The sequence below is a fragment of the Talaromyces rugulosus genome, chromosome III, assembly GCF_013368755.1.
Source record: "Talaromyces rugulosus chromosome III, complete sequence".
NCBI lineage: Eukaryota > Fungi > Ascomycota > Eurotiomycetes > Eurotiales > Trichocomaceae > Talaromyces > Talaromyces rugulosus.
Window position 1 is genome coordinate 5,292,599 of NC_049563.1, and position 21,271 is coordinate 5,313,869.

At 48.8% G+C, this 21,271-nt stretch overlaps 8 protein-coding genes across 8 annotated transcripts; 6 read left to right on the plus strand and 2 right to left on the minus strand.

Annotated features, from left to right (window-relative positions):
• Positions 1-776: 776 nt before the first annotated feature.
• On the plus strand, positions 777-2,595 carry TRUGW13939_06616 (uncharacterized protein; the record flags this gene model as incomplete). Its single annotated transcript, XM_035489767.1, has 2 exons — positions 777-1,187; positions 1,243-2,595. 2 exons carry the CDS (start codon positions 777-779, stop codon positions 2,593-2,595), a joined length of 1,764 nt encoding a protein of 587 aa, XP_035345660.1.
• A 1,474-nt stretch (positions 2,596-4,069) lies between these two features.
• On the plus strand, positions 4,070-5,698 carry TRUGW13939_06617 (uncharacterized protein; the record flags this gene model as incomplete). The annotated part of the gene is made up of 2 exons (XM_035489768.1): positions 4,070-4,238; positions 4,308-5,698. The coding sequence occupies 2 exons, from the start codon at positions 4,070-4,072 to the stop codon at positions 5,696-5,698; spliced, it is 1,560 nt and encodes a 519-aa protein (XP_035345661.1).
• A 118-nt stretch (positions 5,699-5,816) lies between these two features.
• On the minus strand, positions 5,817-8,395 carry TRUGW13939_06618 (uncharacterized protein; the record flags this gene model as incomplete). The annotated part of the gene is made up of 11 exons (XM_035489769.1): positions 5,817-6,029; positions 6,077-6,585; positions 6,643-6,961; positions 7,024-7,194; positions 7,248-7,298; positions 7,353-7,539; positions 7,596-7,679; positions 7,728-8,014; positions 8,080-8,137; positions 8,191-8,254; positions 8,302-8,395. The coding sequence occupies 11 exons, from the start codon at positions 8,393-8,395 to the stop codon at positions 5,817-5,819; spliced, it is 2,037 nt and encodes a 678-aa protein (XP_035345662.1).
• A 770-nt stretch (positions 8,396-9,165) lies between these two features.
• On the plus strand, positions 9,166-10,808 carry TRUGW13939_06619 (uncharacterized protein; the record flags this gene model as incomplete). The annotated part of the gene is made up of 5 exons (XM_035489770.1): positions 9,166-9,211; positions 9,265-9,616; positions 9,666-9,678; positions 9,731-10,525; positions 10,584-10,808. 5 exons carry the CDS (start codon positions 9,166-9,168, stop codon positions 10,806-10,808), a joined length of 1,431 nt encoding a protein of 476 aa, XP_035345663.1.
• A 662-nt stretch (positions 10,809-11,470) lies between these two features.
• Positions 11,471-12,796, plus strand: TRUGW13939_06620 (uncharacterized protein; the record flags this gene model as incomplete). The annotated part of the gene is made up of 2 exons (XM_035489771.1): positions 11,471-11,896; positions 12,002-12,796. The coding sequence occupies 2 exons, from the start codon at positions 11,471-11,473 to the stop codon at positions 12,794-12,796; spliced, it is 1,221 nt and encodes a 406-aa protein (XP_035345664.1).
• Positions 12,797-13,282: 486 nt separating this feature from the next.
• TRUGW13939_06621 (uncharacterized protein) lies at positions 13,283-15,452 on the minus strand (the record flags this gene model as incomplete). Its single annotated transcript, XM_035489772.1, has 4 exons — positions 13,283-14,070; positions 14,131-14,232; positions 14,293-14,824; positions 14,883-15,452. The coding sequence occupies 4 exons, from the start codon at positions 15,450-15,452 to the stop codon at positions 13,283-13,285; spliced, it is 1,992 nt and encodes a 663-aa protein (XP_035345665.1).
• A 538-nt stretch (positions 15,453-15,990) lies between these two features.
• On the plus strand, positions 15,991-19,003 carry TRUGW13939_06622 (uncharacterized protein; the record flags this gene model as incomplete). The annotated part of the gene is made up of 6 exons (XM_035489773.1): positions 15,991-17,421; positions 17,475-17,769; positions 17,826-18,052; positions 18,163-18,370; positions 18,432-18,704; positions 18,780-19,003. The coding sequence occupies 6 exons, from the start codon at positions 15,991-15,993 to the stop codon at positions 19,001-19,003; spliced, it is 2,658 nt and encodes an 885-aa protein (XP_035345666.1).
• A 516-nt stretch (positions 19,004-19,519) lies between these two features.
• Positions 19,520-20,902, plus strand: TRUGW13939_06623 (uncharacterized protein; the record flags this gene model as incomplete). The annotated part of the gene is made up of 1 exon (XM_035489774.1): positions 19,520-20,902. The coding sequence occupies one exon, from the start codon at positions 19,520-19,522 to the stop codon at positions 20,900-20,902; it is 1,383 nt and encodes a 460-aa protein (XP_035345667.1).
• Positions 20,903-21,271: the final 369 nt, after the last annotated feature.

Consider the following 21,271-nt stretch of genomic DNA (forward strand, 5'->3'; position numbering starts at 1 on the left):
TGGGCTTGTTGTCGCGTGTGCATCAACTATGACTACTATGGCCGGACGATCAGGAAATATCGGTGTGATGAAACACGGTGATCCCAAAATCAGGTTACTCTTGCCTAGTCACTCTTCCCTGGTCATCAAAACACCGTTGCAGTATGTGGGGAGGAGATAAGCTGCCCTTATCAGGAAGGCGAGTCCTGTACAGTATGGTATGGTAATACCATACCGTACATGCTGGTCTGGTCTACCAACACCATATACTCATTATATACTTGGATGCTTTAATATACTCGTGCACTCATTATCCCTTACTTCCGGGTCTTGACGCGTACTCTATATAGCACTCACTACTCATAGTATCTGCAGATCACCGACCAATGCCCGGCCCATGCTCGCGCTTGATCGGACCAAGGCGGACTCTCGTCAGCCGATTGCGCTTGACATCCCCGCAATCGCACCATCGCCCCAGATTATTACATGTCTCTGTAGTACTGTACAATCTGTAGGTGACATGTCCTCCGTATGAGTGATATGATGAATGGTTGAGTCAGGGTATGTGTATGTATGCATGTACTGTGCGGTGCGCGGTATTGATGTAACAGTCATTACGCCCCCCCGCCTTCTGGATCCTTCATGCTTCTCTTTCTTTCTGGGCCAGAAAGGAAATAAAAAAGCCGCCCTTTCTTCCTTTTCCTTTTTTTCTCTTCTTCTATTTCTTCTCACGCCTGCCTTTTTCTTTTTCTTTTTTTACTATCTCCCTCTGTCTCTGTCAATATCACAACTTCATCATGGCGGCCAAGAAGCCCAACATCCTCTACATCATGGCCGACCAGATGGCCGCGCCACTCCTGTCGATGCACGATCCCAGCTCGCGCATCAAGACGCCCAACCTCGACCGGCTCTCCAAGGAGGGCGTCACCTTTGACAGCGCCTACTGCAACTCGCCGCTGTGTGCGCCCTCGCGCTTTGTCATGGTGACGGGCCAGCTGCCGAGCAAAATCGGCGCCTTTGACAACGCGGCCGACTTGCCCGCCGACATCCCCACATACGCCCACTATCTTCGCCGCGAGGGCTACCACACTGCGCTCGCCGGCAAGATGCATTTCTGTGGGCCGGACCAGCTGCATGGGTACGAGCAGCGCTTGACCAGCGACATCTACCCGGGCGACTATGGCTGGTCGGTCAACTGGGACGAGCCGGTGAGTCTGTCTGTGTTCGAGTGGCTTGACATCCAGAGTGCTAATCATATCATAGGAGGTCCGCCCCGACTACTACCACAACATGTCCTCTGTCATGGACGCCGGCCCTGTCGTGCGCACCAACCAGCTCGACTACGACGAAGAGGTCGTCTACAAGTCGACCCAGTACCTGTACGACCACGTGCGCCACCGCGGCGACCAGCCCTTCTGCCTGACCGTGTCCATGACCCATCCGCACGACCCGTATGCCATGACCAAGGAGTTCTGGGACCTGTACGAGGACGTCGACATTCCGCTGCCCAAGACATCTGCTTTTGCCCACGACGAGCAGGACCCGCACTCGCAGCGTGTGCTCAAGTGCATCGATCTCTGGGGTAAGGACATGCCCGAAGACCGTATCAAGGCTGCCCGCCGCGCCTACTACGCCGCCTGCACCTACGTCGACACCAATGTGGGCAAATTGTTGAAGGCACTTGACAACTGCGGCCTCACCGATGATACCATCATTGTCTTCACCGGCGACCACGGCGACATGCTGGGCGAGCGCGGTTTGTGGTACAAGATGGTCTGGTACGAGAACTCGGCTCGCGTGCCGTTTATTGTGCACGCCCCGAAGCGTTTCGAGGCCAAGCGCGTCAAGGAAAATGTGTCGACCATGGATATTCTTCCGACATTTGCTGGCCTGGTGGGCGCCCAGCTGGAGCCGACTCTGCCTATGGACGGCGTCTCGTTGGTGCCATATCTGACTGGCGGCGAAGGCCTCAAGACCGACACCGTGTTTGGCGAGTACATGGCCGAGGGCACTCTGACTCCGGTCATTATGATCCGTCGCGGAAAGTGGAAGTTTATCTACTCGTTGATGGACCCGCCCATGCTGTACGACCTTGAGGCTGATCCGCTGGAGAGACACAACCTGGTGGCGGGGCTGCCCATGCCGAACTTGAACAAGAACGTCGTGACCAAAGCCGCCGCCTCTTCGGTCAATGGTGCTCTGGGTATTCCCACTCCGGCCGAGACTCCTGGCGCTGTCTCGTTTGTGTCCACTGAAAAGTCGTTCTTCCCCAAGATCCCTGCGCAGGTGGGCAACAACCCTACTCCACCGCGCACTCCGAGCCCGGCGCTGGCCAACGACCTGCCCCCGAGCACCGACCCGACGACTCTGCTGGCCCATTTCACCGAGGAAGTCAACACTCGCTGGGACCTCAAAGCCGTTCACGAGGACGTGGTGCGCTCGCAACGCCGTCGCCGCGTGGTGTACTCTGCGCTGATCAAGGGCGTTCCCACCATCTGGGACTATGAGCCTCGCGTCGACCCGAGCACTCAGTATGTGCGCAACCAGAGCAAGGGAGCATTGGACGACGTCGAGTTTCTCTCTCGCTGGCCGCGCGTGGCCGGTAGCGGTCACTAGCGGCCAGTGACTCGATGGCTATTGCTGTTACTTGCACGATTCACGAATTTCTTTTTTTTTCTTCTCCCTTTTCCCTGACTCTATTCGACATAGCGAAAAGCCGTATACCCTGATTTGCCGATGATAATTTGTCCCCTCTTTTTCGCGAATCAGACGATCTTGCATTTTTTTTCTCCTTACATTTCGCTACCTTGCCTGCACAGCTGCATTGTTTCACTTTTTAGCATTCCTAACCGTTTGTTCTTTTTTTTAACATTGAATCTGAAATCAAAAAAGCAAAAAGCAGATGGGTGGATGTCTGCACACATATGGGCTTGTTTTAGAATATCGAACCAGACTGGTAAATGCTAGATTTTCGTGCAGTAAGTATGAATTATTATCATTAAATGATTATTGCGTTATTGTTGTGGAGTATTGAGTGATACATGTAACCCCGGAATATAATAATAGCGTTTAGCAGGCTTCCATCAATTGATGTTTATACCGACTCTAGCCCAGGCTACCATTAATTGATGTCTATACCGACTCTACATGTAGTCCAGGCTGCCATTAATTGATTTCTATACCGACATTTGGACTCTATCCCCCAGGCTACCATGTTAACAATTCGCATCCGATCTCGGCGTGTCAAATGTCAAATGTCAAATGTCAGACAAGGGCGCGAAATCAATTAAACAAGGGCGCGCGCTAAAAAAAAAAAAAAAAAAAAAAAAAAAAAAGCTTTGGTTTAGAGTTTAGCTCTTTGATTGATGCTTGCGATTTGTAAGCTCCGTATCACTAACTAGTCGATGGATGGATCTCCCAATTGAGTCATAGTCTGGATGTCTACGTGTAAGTGATCTGTTGGATTTTGAATGGATACATGTATATGTATATATGTGTATATATTGTAGCATTATCAATTGTTTCTGCAGATATCAATTGATATCATAGTATACTTACTATGTGAGTCACGGCGGCTTTCCAGATGTCGCCATGTGGGGTGGTGGGGCCTGGGGCTTTGATGTAAAGTATACCTCGATGATATTCTTTGATTCTTGTATAGCGAGTACGGAGTACATACTGTGGATATATATATGTAGACGGAATAGTATAATTATTTCCAAGCAAATTGACACATCCCATGCCCGAATGTCATGACGCAACAGCAACAGCTGCTGACAAACTGCGCTTGTCACAGGGCGGTGCGGAGTAAACATGGAGCTGTCGGAGCTCGGCTCGTGTGTACATGTCGAATGTGGTGACTCAGGCCTGCATGGCTAGTATTTCTTATTAGTATATTATATTATTATTTCAGCCTGGAAAACGCGGTTGTTATATACCTGTTGTTGCACAGTTGACCGCCAGCTCCTGCCTTGTCTCGTGCATTCCGTCCCGCATTGTTTTGACTCCTTGTCTTCTTTTCTGTCCACCTTCGCTCTCCATCTTCGCTTCTCATCTTCGCTTCTCATCTGAACTCGCATCAGGGTCTGAAATGGACTCGTTCACCCGCAAGGTCTCGCGCCTCAAGATCGGCATCGATCTCAAGCAGCAGGCCCCTGGCTTTGTGCCATCGTACACCACGCTGGATCGCATCGAAGGCGAGGTGACTATCCAGGCCGACCGGGACACTACTTTCGACCACATTGCCATTACTTTTGACGGTACTACCTTTTCTCTACACTGAAACAAACAAACACACAAAAAACGCTAAACAAAGAAAAAAAAAAAAGGAACATCTACAGCCCGTGTGCAGCGCCAGGGCAGCATGGCACATCCCTCCAACGACATCAGCGCCACCCATCAATTCCTCCGCCTGCGTCAACCCATCGACCACAACAGCTACCCAGAGCCGCGCCAGTTCAAACCGCTATGTCTGTACAAATTCCCTTTTACATTCGTCGTGCCCGAGCAACTCCTGCCCCAAAGCTGCAGCCATTCCACCGATAACCCGCATCTGCAGGCTGCGCACATGCAGCCGCCGCCGAGTCTGGGCGACCCGATGATGGCCAGCGATGGCAAGACGCTGCTCGACGACCTCGCGCCGCAAATGAGCGAGATTCTGTACCGTATTCGCGTGAGCGTGTACAGGCCGAATACTACTGATGGCAAGTTGGTGCCGGTTACTGCAGTCGCGAAAAAGATTCGTGTTGTGCCTGCTAGTCTCGAGCAGCCGCCACTCGAGGTGACTTGTAACTGCACCGATGACTACCGCACGCGCAAGGAAAAGGATGTCCGCAAGGGCCTTTTGGGGAAAAAGACTGGTCGGCTCGTCATGGCTGCCGCCCAGCCCAAACCGCTGCAGCTCCCGCCGCCGGGTGAGGAGACTGACAATACCATAAATAGCCATCTCACTGTGCATGTGCGGTTTGACCCGGAGAATGATGAGCAGCCGCCGCGGTTGAAGTCTCTATGGAGCAAGTTGCGCGTGTTGACGTACTTTTCGGCGGAGCCTTTTACCACGTTTCCGTCAAAGAGCATGGCATTAATGTGGAGCTCGATGCAGGGCGTGTATACCGAGACGGTGGACCTTTCGTCGCTGTGCGTCTTGTCGGCGCAGTGGGAGAAACACGCTGCATCAGAAAACGTGCGTCGCGGCTCGCTCGAGTCGACTGCTTCGGTGAATACTATTACTGGGCCGTCAGCCTCGTATAGTGGAAAGGACTTTTATACTGCGTCTATTATCGTTCCTATTTCGTTACCCAAAACAAAAGCATTTGTGCCGACGTTCCATTCATGTCTAAACTCGCGCGTGTACGCACTCGACCTGTCTCTGTCGTATCAATCCCCAAGCGCCAAGGTCCTCGTGTCAAGCGTGTCTCTGAAAATTCCTATCCAGATTACATCTCCATACCGCGAGACGGCCTCGTTGGATACATCGGATCCGGTCCTCTCGCAGATGCAGGTCGAGGAAGAGTTTTATCGGCCACGCAGTATTGCACCGCCGAGCGACGAGTATCTAGAGCAGGATTCTCTGCTGCGAGCCTCATCTCGAGTTTCTGCAGGTGATTTTCCAGAGGATGGCAGTCCGCCAGACTATTCCATGACCGTGCAACCTCAGAACACGCGCACGAGCTCGTCGTGTCCGCGGCGAAGAGATTATATGATGCTGGCTGCGTGTTGATTTTGGTTGAAATTTTTATGTTAAATTTTCATGTTAATACCGTTGGAACTTTTTTTCATGTCAAAAATACCCGTTAGTATTGATTTTAGCTAGTTGTTGTTAATATATAATACATAATTTATCCAGCTTTGACCTCTGTATGTGCGTTCTTAATGCCGTCGCCATTTGCAGCATCAGCAGCGCTTTCACCTTTTTCAGTTTTCTTACCAAACGACTGTTTAAACACCTGCCCAATCTGCTCGATCCCACCGTCTATGAGAGGATAGAAGATGACCATGAGCAGCGTCAGCCACAGCCATATAATAGCAACAACCACCCACGCGGTAAAGAACTTTTCTCATTAGCACGTTTCAAAGTTCCAGGGAGAAGAAAACACACCTTTTTCCCAAATACATAGTGGCTGCCATACATCGGCAGCGGCCATATCACCCAGTGTCCGAGAAACGTGGCAACCGACCAAAACGTGGCAATGCGCGCCCAGCGTTTGAGTTCGTTGTCCTTGGAGGGACGCGTATTCTCTCCGCTTGCGACATGAGTGTCTTCCTGATCGGACGGAGAAGCCGAGTCCGAGTCAATCTTCCCCAACGCGAGCCTCTCATTTTTGAACTGCGCCCAGTCATACGCCTGCGGTTTTCCCAGTGCAAACGTCAAGATGACAGAGTATGCAATCGGCGAAAAGGCAGATGCCACGGTGCCGTACACGCACGGCAGAACCTCGCCGGTCGTGGCGACTGTCACGCTGCCGCCAAAACGGTATGCGCAGCCTAACCAGACGGCGAGACCGGTGGCGAGGCCCAGGATGGGCGATAGGATGGCGGCGAGGGTGGTTTGGCGGCGCCAGAGGACGGTGAAGGCCATGGGGAAGATGCCGGGGCAGGTGACGACTCCTATCATCTTATCAGCTTGCGGTTTTTTTATTTTTATTTTTATTAAAAAGTACGAACCAAGCATGTACAAAGTCCACTGCAAATCCGCACCAACATAGTACAGCATCGTACTAAACGCGGCCGAAAACAACACAAAGCCCACCACGCCCACATGACTCCAGCGAATAATCTGCGCATCAGAAGCGTCGCGGTTAAAGTATTCACGGTAAATATCGAAACTGATGATTGAGCTGACGGCAATCACCTGCGCGGACAGCGTGGATGTGACGGCCATGAAGGTAATGAGGACCACGGCTGCGGCGCCGCCGGGGCCCGCGATGGTGAGGGCTGAGTAGGGCAGGACGAGGCCGGAGCTTACTTCGGATGTTGACATTCTCTGGATTATTAGAGTTTTATCAGCAAGTTTTAAATAAGCAAGTTGGATGGATTGGAGCTTACCCGTGGATAGGTTGGGAAAACAGGGTTGTTTTCCAGGCCAACGGCCACTGAGCTCATCACTGTACCCAAAGCCCAGGGAATGGCAAAGTATGCGATTCCGCCGATTGTATAGCCTGGGACGACTGCAGCGGGGGACGCGGCAAAGGCTTTGATAAAGTAGCTCGTGTCCATCTTCAAATCCGTCAGTACTATCAATTGATATATCAATGATATTCCAGACTCACAATGACGAGACCAAAGTTTCCGCAAATGTGGATTATACCAAAGAGAATTGCCTGTCAACTATCAACACCAGTTTATGTATATAGTTTAATATTGGGCGCAGTTACATCCTTCGAAGTCATGGTCAGATACGTCCCCTGCGCATTCCCCGACACCGGGTTTCGCGCAGAGGCAGCCCGGACGAGATCATACAGCTGCCCGATAGAGCCGACTTCGCTGTATGTAAACGCCTTGATGGAGAAGTAGCATGCGATGAGCACAATGACCACGGTGTGAAAGTAGTCTGTCAAAAACCTGTATCCGTTTAGCTAGATTCGTTGTTTCCGACCAAAAATATAGACAAGACGTACGTTGCTTTGATACCGCCGACAAATGTGTACAGCGATACGCCGAGGGGGAGAAGGAATGTCGCTGCGATGACATGCATTCCGGTCCTACACAGTCAGTATACTCTTAACGTCTTCTTCAACTGGGAGACGAACATAGCAGAAATAACCGCCGACGCGCCCAACAGCATATTCGCACATGCAAAGATATTATTCACCAAGCACAGCACCAAAAACACCACATGCGCCACACGCCCATACCGCACTCGCACTACTTCCAACGAGGTATGCGCCTCGGGGATCTTGCGTTTGCATGATACCCCCAGCAGCGCGAAGAAGACGATCATTGGGCTGCAGCCCGCGGCGAACCAAAAGGGGCCTGCGACACCGTAGTTGTAGCCGACGAGGCTGGAGCCGAGGAGGGCGGTGGACCAGAGCCATGACTTTTTTTTCTCTCGTTAGTTTTGGATGTCAATTGAAGCCTGAGGGTATGTAGGGACGTCCGTACAGATACAACGGCCGACGCGGTTAGGCCGGTGCGCACGGTGCGGTTTGCCGTCATGAACCTGTTGAATGTTTCCTCAGTATAAAAGTACAAGTATAGCGGAGGGATACACACATTTCGGTCTTTTTGTTGTCTTCGCCAATGGTTCTGTTGAGCAGACGCGTGATAAACATCATGACTACATTCATCAGCCAGCGCAACATTTGAATTCATGAGACGTCTTACCCCCAGCAACAATCAGGCCGAGAACCACGACTATCACATAGCCGACTGCCTGCGACAGCGGCGGCTGCACTGCTGAGCCTGCTCTTGTGTCCATCGTTAAAAAAGTAACTTGACAAAGTATAACTACAGAGCTGCATAGCAGTGAGAGCTAGAGCTATAGCAGGGTTTATATGCACCAAGCTCAAATAATAATATCGGCAGTTGATCAAGTTCTTTCCGCCCCGCTTGATGTAGAATATGCTTAAATTGCGTGATCCAAGAAGGTCTTCACTATTTCCAAAAAACTTAATCATCTACTAGCGTGTCGATCTTCCATCTATTCTACGCACTGAGCGATGGTGTGACAAGGCCGTGGTCCTAAATGGGCAGATATTGCGCAAGGAACAGAGTTTTTGCAAATAGATGGGGGTTCTCAATTTTGATCTTTTTGTACAGTACGATTTATTGACGCTGCGGGACCTGAATTGCCTATTTGGGTAGTTTCCGTGATCGTGCTAGCCCTAATCAGTCCCCTCTCCCAGCCATTAATGCTTTCATTGCCCCGTCATCGACCCAGGGATGTGGAACGAGGTCATTCCTGGTAAAACTCGGTTAAAGGGATGTTGATTTTATGAAGACGCCGCCTCGGTAGGATCAATAGCCTGCGACCCTTGGCGCGCCGCCTGCATGTGTCGAGATCGCGCAATCGTGGCCCACCGTGAGGTTATCGCAAGCAGAGCGCGGGGCATTTGGCTGCGTCATTGCACGTACTAGTAAAATTGCATGTAAATATTAATATTTTGGATGCGATTTTCATGCATTTTACATTTTCTTCATTTGCAATTTGACAATTCAAGCACATCGCTTGACAGCCGATCAGTTAAAATGGCCACCCGCAAGAGCCTTATCCTCAATGCCTTTGTCGAAATGTGTAAGTCCTCGTCAACTCATACAATTCATATTTGATATTGATAGAATAAACAGGCAGCGGCCACCAGTCGCCCGGCCTCTGGAACCACCCCGACGACGAGTCCTGGCGCTTCAACGACGTGCACCACTGGATCGAGCTGGCCAAGCTGCTCGAAGCCGCCAAGTTCCACGGCATTTTCATTGCAGACGTGCTCGGCGGATACGACGTCTACAAGGGACCGCGCAACCTCGACCCGGCCATCATCTCTGGAGCCCAATGGCCTGTCAACGAGCCGCTGGCTGTTGTGCCGGCTATGGCTGCTGCTACTAAGAATCTGGGGTTTGGAGTCACCATTACGACAACCTATGAGCAGCCGTACCATCTGGCCAGGCGATTGTCGACTGTCGACCATCTCTCCAACGGCCGGTGAGTCTTTCAATCCTCTCTACTCTAGAAGACTAAGCTAACAGAGTAGACTCGGGTGGAATGTAAGTTCCTTACCTGTCCCTTTCTATAGCATGATGAATACTAATTTCCCAGATTGTAACTGGCTATCTCGACTCTGCAGCGCGCAACCTCGGACGCGCCGAGCAACCGCAGCACGACGACCGCTACGCCATCGCCGAAGAATACGTCCAAGTCACGTACAAACTCTGGGAATCGTCCTGGCGCGACGACGCCGTGGTGCGCGACCGCACACGCCGCGTGTACACAGAGCCCTCGCGCGTGCGCCTCATCAACCACACTGGCAAACACTACACCGTTCCTGGCCCTCACATCTGCCAGCCCAGCCCGCAACGCACGCCGCTGATTCTGCAAGCTGGCACGTCAAAAGCAGGCAAGAACTTTGCTGCCCAGCACGCCGAGGCCATCTTTGTCGCTGGTCACAGTCCCTCCGTCGTAGCCAAAAACATCGCCGAGATCCGCGAGCTTGCAAGCACCCAATTTGGCCGTGACCCAAAGAGTCTCAAGTTTCTCGCATTGTTCTGCCCCGTGTTGGGACGTACTGAAGAGGAAGCACAAGCAAAATTTGCAGAGTATAGAGACCTCGGCTCGATTGAAGGCGCGCTCGCCCTGTTCGGTGGCTGGACTGGTATTGACCTGAACCAGTACGCCGATGACCAGGAACTGCGCCATGTTGAGAGTAATGCCATCCGCTCGGCTGTCGAGGGCTGGTCCAAGGCGTCGCCTGGTGTGTCCAAATGGACAAAGACTACCGTTGCCCAGCACATCACCGTTGGCGGCCTAGGCGCAACTTCAGTAGGCACGCCGCAGCAAATCGCCGATGAGCTGGAGAGATGGGTTGCAGAAGCTGATGTTGACGGATTCAACTTTGTATGTTTTTTTCCTTCGTTCGCTATTTATTTAGGTTGTGCTAACATGAAGTTCACAGGCGTATGCTATCAAACCCGGCTCCTTTGTCGATATTATCGAGCTATTGCTGCCAGAACTGCGCAAACGTGGGCTGTTCTGGAACGACTATGCCGTGGATGGAGGAACGTACCGTGAGAACTTCTACGGCAAGCCTGGTCAATCCGGCCCTCGAGACGATCATCCCGCGGCCAAGTATCGGTGGAAGGCCGGTGTTGAGGCCGCTGACCATCAAATCCCAAACTAGACGGCGGTAGTTACTGGTTGACGATATATAAAAAGTAGTTCAATTAAATTACCGCCCTATACGGGTATGTGTAGTAAATAAATGCTCATCCTGTCCGGGAAGAAACAAAAGCAGGCGGATATCACGGAAGCCACGGCAACCTTGTAGGACAGTATAAATATCTATGATTGCCGTCGTTTTTATTATTTGATAAGAATTTCTTGTAATATAGTAGGTCTATAAACTTCAATTTTTGAGTGATTAAATTTATCTATTTATTTTCCATGTTCACTGCGAACTATTCATTATACAGAGCGGATGAAATGATTGGGAGTAGGGACGATTATTTGATCGGATCAAACTACTGAGGGAACGTCTATATAAACTGATAATATTCCCATGTAAATTAGAAGATCGTGCTTCCGAATGAGAATCAATCGTACCCATAAATATTTCCCTTACAAAGTGCATGCTGATTAATCCTTGCCAAGATCCCGAAGCTCGACGTGTAGACCACATGCCAAGTTGCAAGTAGCGTATCCCACAATCAGTGAGCACTTCGGCTTAAGCAAACTCTAGGCTGAAGAGCAAGTCAAGTCGATTTAGCCGTGGACAAATTAACGACTGCCAAAAAACTTCCCAGTACACGTTGGACCTCTTTTGAGGGTTGGGATTACAATGGCATGAAGGAGCGCTTAGAGACGAGTCTCGCTAAAATCGACAAAAACATTATATTGAACCATGCACAGCTTGTTAAACGCCAAAAACTCTCTTTTAGCGAAAACTTCTCGGCAGGGCAGTTTTGGATCTGTTTTGAAATGGTCGCCGAAGATGAGAGTCTTGTTATTGCGCGTGTTCGCTTACCTCGTCATCCCGCTACGTTACCAACAGTCAGCGAAGAGGATGAGCTTTATGCGATTGCATGCGAGGTTGCAACAATGCAATTTGTTCGACAGAAGGATTTACCATCCGTGGTGGTTCCACAAGTCTACGCGTATGAAGGCCCAAAGTCTGAACGGGCTGTCGCCGCTGGTGCCGTATATATGCTTCTGGAAGGCTTTTACGGCAACACTCTGCTAGATGTGGAATTTGATCTTTGCAAATTACCGGTAAGCAAGTAGTCTATTATTATAATAATTTATCGCTTGTTTAATTCTCCTTTACTTGCTATCCTCGCTCTCTTAACTTTTACACTTGACCAGCTTAACGCCCAGGAGCATGTTTTGTCCCAGTGGACCTCTGTGCAAGCGCAATTAGCTACTTTGGCATACCCGCTTATTGGGTCCATAACCGCAATTGATGAATTGGGAGAACCTGTTATTGGCAAGTTATCAACAGCAGCAGCAGATGGGGTCATGCCAGAGGGTCCGTTTTCTACGGGTGTTGAGTACTTCGCCGCAATTGGGAAAGCTGCACTGCGGAGAATTGTGCTTGAAGGGGACGGCGACAGACAAGACTTGGTCAAATCTAGTAGGCTTGGTGCATTTGTGTTTCTCGATATTATACAAAAAACAGACCTTTTCGCGGGACCCGATGGTCTCTTTCCTCTAAATCATATGGACCTTGGCACTCAGAATATCATCGTCGATGATGACTTGAACTTTTTGGGCATTATTGACTGGGAATTCACCCAAACAGCCCCTTGGCAAGTCAATTACTACCCAATGCCATTTCCACTTGTTGAGTCCGACGAAGACATCAAGCCCATCCTCGAAGACCCCAAGCATCTTGCACATGAAAATGTCAAGAAGCAGCATTTCTCTCGAAAGCTATATTGCGATATGTTCCGTGAGGCTGAAGAGGCACTGAGAAAAGAAAAGAGTTTGCAAGGCAAATTCTCCGAGGTGCTCGAGGGCCGGGCTTCGAGAATTTACGCATGCTTCGGCAAGCTTGGTAATATGCCGGAACACGACATGCATTATGTGCGCACCATGGTGAGCCTGGCATTCGGATTCAATGCCCAGGAAATAGATCAATACATCCAAGACATACAGTCTCGGATGGGCTGAGTTGATTACGACGATCCCGAATGCATTATAAATTTCGTTAAAAAAGACCTACAGATTATTAACTTGATTGAAGTTAAAGTCAAAATGCTGGGTGTTTTATATGATCTATACTTTTAACTATGAATATTTGAAGACTCAAATGTCAAATACAGTTATATTTTTAAACAAATTATGACAAGAAAAACATTGCGCATCGCCTAACCAGAATAGCTGCTCCTTTGAACCGATGACCAACCAAACTCCCAGCCACAAGAGAAATGCATTGAACTCTGTGCTATAAAAGGTACTTGTTGTAAACATCTATGAGTGAAGAAAGTGGTATTAGGAAACCGTCTTTCTGCAGCGCCCCCAAGCAGGGCGGATACTATAATTGCAGTGTGCAATGCAGCCCCAGGGAACATAGAAGTTCCATCTATATGGACAGCCAGTGGGACGGTAGCAATTGTTGATCCAGCAATGCTTTCAATATTTGCCACTGCATACAACCTACCATCTATTTAATGCAACGAAAACATCGCCACCTCCACGCAATTGCCGCCCCGGTCCTCCCTGAGCCATTCGAGACCCATCAACATGTTCATACACGCTAACGTCCTGTATTAACACATAGCTGTTTCCATCTGTTGTAAAGCAGACTTTCGAGACCCGAAGCTCCTCCTGCTTGCGTAGGATGTCAACGAAGCTCCTGAGGAGAGGAATTGTGCTTCGGCTCTCTGCCAACTGCAGCCCATCAATCACCCAAATCATCGACGGTGGTGCATGCACAAGGAGTGCTTGGATAATCTGCAGCGCAACGAGGGCACTGCTGATGCTCCCATCAAGCAATTCAAATTGCTGCTGGTGGAGCTCGGGAACGGCCGGAAGTTCTGCTGGAATAAGACGCGCAAGTTGAGCAATGCAGGAGTACAGCAAAGCTACAACCGCGGCCTCTTGGTTGGAGATACCTGTTTGGGATGTCGAGGTGAATGTGTAGGTTGGCTTGCAAAAGAAGGACACGCAAGGAATCCGTGCCTCCATACTAATAGCGCAAAGCTGCATTGCCGATAGGGAAAGGATTGACCCATAAGAAGATGACGATACCCCCTCGATCCAGATCATTCTGGATTTTGGACTCTCAATCCACCCCTGAACATCGTTCAAGATCTCCTGCGGTAGCAGTGAGGAGGAAATCCCCCGAAGCGCATTGGCCATTTCTACCTTGCCATCCTCCGTGTATATACTAAGTGAATTGGTGGCCTTTTGAATGTCATACCGCGTATACAGCTCAGCCGAGTCTTGACAATAAAGTTAGGAGCTATCTTTGCAGTAAATATTATGGATGGTATCACACCTACCAGATTCAGATGAAACATCAGATGCCTGGTCCTCGAGAACCACCACATCCCTCAAGTTGTCCTTCACAACTGGGTACTCATGTCCCTTCTGTGACTCCATATCTAAAATTATGTCTCTTTAGTTCACCCGTCTTAGATCCGTTAGTGAGGAAATCGCCTTACCGTGTTCAAAGTGTGCTTCAACAGCCCGCAGGGATTCGATGGAATATGTTCCCACCAATTGGGCGAAACGAAGCTGTTTCTGGTGGATTTTTCCCTGGTCGTCGTCATGGCTTTCACTTCCCACAATTTGGAGAGGAAGGAATTTGTTCATGTTATCGTTGTTAAGAGACCGAAAACTACCTAGAAACGCGCCCCAGCCATTGCTAATTTCCTGGACTTGCACTTCTGCGAGGTGTGACGCTTCGGATTGGATTCTGCCCACTGCTTTCTGCATCCGAGTGACCATATCCTGGACCGTATTATCGTAAAAGTTCTTATTCCACATTGAACGTAATCGCTTTCTCCAGCGAGTGAACCACAACATTGCATGGCATAGGAACTCGAATACAATAACATAAAAGTCCACCACGAATTTTCTCATGTCGGGACTATCCCAGATATCGGTCTTTTTCTGAACAAAGCGCAAATTGCTGCTCATATCGACCAAGGCCAAAAAGAACCCCTCGGCAATCTTTTTGTGACTCACGGTTGCCTTTTATAAGATTTATCAGTCCAGGTTCTCCCCAAAGCCCTCATTTTTGCTTGCATACTTTTACAACAGATGACACGACCCCGGTGATGAGACTGATATACTTATCTCCGGCCGGAATGATTTTGAACAAATATGAATGGTCATCCATCATTTCTAGAAAATCAGAAGCATAGGTCTTGAGCTTCCCAAGGCCGGTTCCTTTTTTGGTCTCCCATTTCGCCTGGGCATCACTCACTGCTTTCTGCAGCGTGGCAATATTAGGTACACCATCGAACGATAGGATTGATTCCGCTGGGATCAAGTCATGATGCTCCAATTTTTGCCATATCTCAACAACGCTCTTGCGGCCGTTTTCTAACCGATTCAGATCGGGGTCACTAAGGAGAATCAGCAAATACAGCCTCTCATTCTTGTGGATGATTATTATTAACTCTGTGGATTGCCCGAATTTGAGCCATGCTCTCCATTCATCCGCCTGCTTCTTGGGCTGCGTTTCATCCTCGTCTTGCTTCCGAATTGTGGAGCTTAGGGCTTGCACAAGTGTATTATTCGGAGTCTCCTCCTCTGCCTTTAGACTATATTGCCTGATCAGAGGTGAAATTTCTGGCCCTGCCATGGATGTTTCCATTGCCATGGTTCAGGACCGACAGTTCAACTGACTGTATGGAGTAGACATCAAAAACACTGAAGGCCTGTCTGGTTGGGTACCGATAGAGGATTCGAGAGAAAAGAGGGGAAGGCGAAAAGTCCCACCAGTTCAGCGGTGTGCATGACTAGCATCGCTGGGGATTGGAGGGATAGTGGCATTTAAAATGCTTCCAACAATGAGGTAGCCAATGGCCATAACCGGCTTTCCTCCTTTGGGTGCTGACAGCGGCAACTATAGAACGCTATCACGCACGCCTAACCGGTCCAGTTTTTGAAATTTTCACTAATCAGTTTTCCAATGGATAATATGTAATCATTTGATTTGCCAACAATCCCGAAACTCGTGTAAGCTCGGCGCCTAGTTCTAGGCCTTGCATATCAGCCTCAATAAGCGATGAGGCCCGTGGACTTTCTTTTGGCTAGGGTAATCAAAATTCGAAGACCACACAAATTTGAGTCAACTCTTCCTGTCACCTTCCATTCCAACCAAATCGCCCCCTGTCCTATCATTTCACGGAATGCACAAAACTATGAGTTTCGGACAGTCAGCCAACGAAGAAAAACCCGATGTAATGGGAATTCTTACGCTGGCTCCCGCAAGCGTAGAAGATAGCAAATCTACCAATTCTGCCAAGTCTGACTCCGAGGCTGTTAAAAATACCCCTGCAAATGATTCCGTGACTTGTGTTGATCTTGAAAACGAGACAAAAGAGCCAATGGGTGACATCGTTGAAGCTGAAGTCGAAGTTGTCGAAGTTGTCCAAGCTAAGCCAGAGGGTGACTTCAAATCGGCAGCATCTCTATACTGCCCGAGAAATGGACAATCCCATGGAACACTACTTGATTTTGGCATTGGCGAATGCCCAAAGTGCGAACAAGATTTGATGGAGAAAAACTTTGATCCATACAAATCACCCGAGTCGGAGGTATCTTCAATATCGGATGCCGCGTCCGAGAACCAGGAGAACGACGACGATACCTCACCGACAGTCAAGTATGCCCTGGAGTATCTAGACGCCAGTGGGTTCCCGATCAGTACTGTGCCTTGGTCGGGACCTTTTGATCTCTCTATTGCTCGGAAGGACCTTAAAGTAAAGGAGCGCATCATATTTGATGTTGTCACTGTTCTGGAAACTTCAATAACTGTAGATGGCTATGAATATAATGCAGATGGGATTCTTGGTGATCCTAGAATCCAGGTTGGGGTTACCTCAACCAAACTGACCATTCACTCGATGGCCCTTCTCAGGGCAATCGCCAGTGTGGTAACCTACTATCCTGGGGAGAAGTTTGAACGCGATTTTCTCGACTTACGTGAGCCGTACCCGTTGATCGGGCATCATCTCAAGGAGCTCGAGGCGTACCAAGCGACCTACCGCAACTCTGATGTCGACCCGATACAGGCAGGGGTGAAGAACGACAATGCCGCCCAGCCTGTATGTGACAAAGAGACATTCGATCATCTAGGCTTGCTCTTTGAGTTCTTGAAGACCAGTAATTATACGACGCATATTAGTGAGGAGCAGGAGCGACATACCCGCAACCTATGTACATTTCGAATGCTGTGGTTGCTCTTCAAGCCTGGTCAAACGGTCTATATGGAGTCTGCCGGTCAGCTGTATGCCTACGTTATTAAATCCATGGAGGTGGACAAGAGGATCAACTCGGCCACCCCTCGTCGGATAAGTCAACCATACATTATTGAATTGTGGAATCTTGATTTTGACGGAGACTACGTGGCAAGATCAGCCAGCACCGTGACGATCGCAAACTTCGATGGTGAACGGCAAGTCACATCGCTCAAGATTTTTCCATGCGAGTTCATTGACAGACAGGACGGCGGGAAAACCCGAAGAAACTTGGAAGATCTTGGTGCGAAATGGTACGATTACCTACGGGGACATCAGCTGTTCTATTCTGGTGAACTAATGGGTCCATCCAAACGACAGGTAAATACTCGATATATGCAACTTGTACACATGTTTCTAACAACCATGGGCAGTTTCACGGTCGCGTGTACGTTGATTCTACCTCATATTATTCCCAGTATACCGACGATGTGCCGTATATTTGTGATGTTGATGATATGGGAGACGAACTTGCCAAGTGCCTCTGCGAAGAGTGTCATGGCCGAAGACCTCACCCGTTGCCTGGCTTTCGTTGGGCGGATTATGACCTTCTAGACCCGAACGTCAAGCTGGACCTTGAGCTTCCAGGCGCCCTAGAAGGCCCCCGACATCGATACCTGATTTGCAGTAGAGTGTTGTTTGGGTTCATTCTAAAGTCCAGGACATGGGGTAAGAGGTTAAAATATGTCGATTTTTCTATTCTGGGCCGTAACTGACGCGGGCAGAGAATTTAAACGTCGCATATTGCACTGAACCAAAGATCAATAAGAGGGCCATCGATAGCCTTGTTATGCCCGATGCCAGGAAGGATATGATTAGAGCCCTTGTCCAGAAATATACAGATCCGAGTGGAGAGAAAAGTACCAAGTCCTGGCGGGCTGATTTCATCGAGAATAAAGGAGAAGGCCAAATATTTCTTCTTCACGGCAGTCCTGGTGTGGGAAAGACGTTTGTAAGTTCTCATATATCCACCTTAGGGGTCGTGTGCTGACACCCTTTCCACAGACTGCAGGCAAGTTGGATATCATCTAGCAAAGTCTCCCTGTTCATATACTAACCTAGCCAGAATGTATCGCCGAATACACCGGCCGAGCGTTGCTCTCTCTGACCTGTGGAGATATTGGAACTGATGAGGTTGAAATTGAGAAACAACTTTCCAAATGGTTCGGGCTGGCTGAAAAATGGGGCGCGGTCATGCTAATTGACGAGGCGGATGTTTACCTCGAGAGGAGGCAAATCACCGATCTCAAGCGGAATAGTATGGTATCGGGTAAGTTTGCTGAAATCGTTCCAAGTTCATTCAGCGAGGACTGAAATTCCTACTTCCACAGTCTTCCTACGATGCATTGAGTACTACCGAGGTATCTTGTTCCTGACGACCAATCGGGTTGGCCATTTCGACGATGCCTTTATTTCAAGAATCCATGTCGTTATTCGCTATGACAATTTGAAAGAGGACGCTCGGAGAAGGATTTGGGAACAGTTTTTCGACAAGCTGACCGATGAACGAGACGATTTTATTATAACTCGACGTGCCAAGTCCTATGTCCTGGAAGACGAAGTAGTTAGCAAAATGGAGTGGAATGGTCGGGAAATCCGCAATGGTATGGCTTCCTTTCAACTCACTATATACCTCATATCATTCGTTCTACGCTCAAGGTGCTCACGCTTTTTTCTAGCTTTTCAAACTGCAGTTACGCTCGCAGAATATAGATTTTCCCAGAAGCCAGACAAGTCAAGAGGCGACGGGCCTACCCTGGACCAGAAAGACTTTGAACAAGTCTGCAATATGAACCGGGAGTTCAAGGAGTACCTGACCAGAGTGCATGGTGCCGATGAAGAATTTCGGGCATTCCAGGCGAAAGCAAGGGTCGGCGATGGTGTGGCTAATAAATTACCATAGAATAATGGTAGGGGCACTTGAATAATGTCCATTTGGCTGCCTTGAGACCAGATTTCGACGACTAGGAAACAGGAATAGGAATATTGGAGTCTCGAATGTTCTTTACAAAAGATGCTAGTAGTGGTAATTTCCGGCGTCGATTCCACAGGTACTCATATTCTCCTTAATGATGGTACATATGAAAGACATGTTGCTCATAAATATTGGTCTATCACGAGCTTCTACCAGGAAGACCTCGTGGCTTAGAAGAGAAAATTGCGGACGCATTGTTATCTATGTGTGTTGCCACAGGACATCAATTGATATATGAGTAATTTTTACTTGGAGTAAAATGTGAGTAGGTTGAAAGAAGTTGAGTTTTGTACTGTCCGGGTCTCACGGACGTGCTGGCCGTCCTATCCGACACCCTAGAGATAAACTCCCACGTGGATTTTTTAATAGTTTTTTAAAAGATTTTTCCTCTAGACATTTCGTTGCCATCATCAGCTAATATATCTGTCTAAGGAGCCATTCATAATGACTCTTTCCATTTCGTCCCATATCCCGAGTTCTCCCTCGCCGCCGTCCTCGCGGACAACGTCTGATGGTGATCAATTTCTATCGGAAACGGAAAAAAACCTTGATGAAGCTACTGCTCCACCACCAATACTCGATCTATCGGAAGGAAATACTCGCCAACAGGACTACCTAGAGAATGTACGATCCTCTACTTCTAATCGGCACTCTGCAAGCCGAACAGCTCAACCCTCGGTGAACGACGACGAAGTGCAAGCCGAACCGCACGGACAAACAAGTCGCACTTCTAAAATGTTGACAAAGGTCACCACCTACTGCTATTTGATATTGTTTGCAATTTCTGGAACGCTTACGCGAATCGTCATCGAAGCCTTGACATATTATTCCGGGGCGCCTGTCTCAACCCCTGTTTTGTGGGCCAACGTAGGAGGCAGTTTTATCATGGGATTCCTCAGCGAGGACCAGGCGCTTTTCAGTATAGAGGTGGACCATGAGGATGAATCAGTGCGCCGGACCCATCATACTGCTCATAAGAAGACAATCCCACTCTATATTGGCCTCACCACCGGATTCTGCGGCTGTCTGACTTCCTTTTCGACCTTTGAGCGAGATGCATTCTTGGCTTTGGCAAATAATCTACCTATCCCTCTTGGGCCGTATTCCTCCCTATCGATTCTATCTTCCACCGGCGCTGGGCAGGTACCGAACGGGGGGTTTAGTTTTATGGCAATCCTTGCTGTTATTATAACGGAAGTTTGCCTTTCCCTAGCTGCGCTAAAGGGAGGAGCACATTTCGCCTTACTTACTTCCTCATGGCTGCCGCAGATTCCTCTTACATACCTCCGGCGATTTATTGACCCCCTTGTAGTCTTTCTTGCTCCCGCATCGTGGGTTGCGCCTATATGCCTCGTGGCTCTACTTCCGAGATCCGGTGGTTATTCCTTCTCATGGGACCCCGAAACCTGGCGTGGCCCATTTCTTTTCTCGCTCGTATTTGCACCTGTCGGGTGCTTTATGCGATTCTTCCTCTCATTAAAACTTAACCGATACTTTGCTCAATTTCCTGTGGGAACATTTGTTTCCAACTTGGGAGGAACAATGATTCTGGGTATGGCATTTTCGCTGCAGCATGCGGCCTCTGGATCTTCCGGGCTTGGGGGTTTCAGTCAGATAGGTTGTGAAGTGCTGCAGGGCATCATGGACGGATTCTGTGGGTCCATGACTACAGTAAGCACCTGGGTGCTTGAACTTTCGGATCTCAGGCGAAGACACGCTTATTCTTATGGGCTTGTTAGCATTGTTGTCCCTTTTGCCATGTTGGTGATTGAGATTGGACCCTTACGGTGGACCCAGGGGTTTGCGTCCCCGGTATGTTATAGATAAAACCCCGGCATAGAAATATTAGTCAATTTTTATCTGCTCAGGAAATTACGTTTCGGGTTTTTAATTTTCAAATGTTATTTATTTATCATTATAGACATGAGAGGGCACTTGAGAGATTAGATTAGAATTCATGATTTTCAATGTTGGTACTATCAACAATGTAGAAAAATTTTATGTCACTCGCCATAATTTTATTTTTTCGAAACACCACATTTAGCCCACAGAGACCAGCCTATATCACGCAGAATCTCAACGATTTCCCTTTTCCTGATACAGTTGACATTAACTAACGCGATTGGTTTCACTTCATTCAATGCTGCTTTGCGTTTCGCGTTTCAGGGGGAGAATAAGTCGTGTTCTCGTCCGATA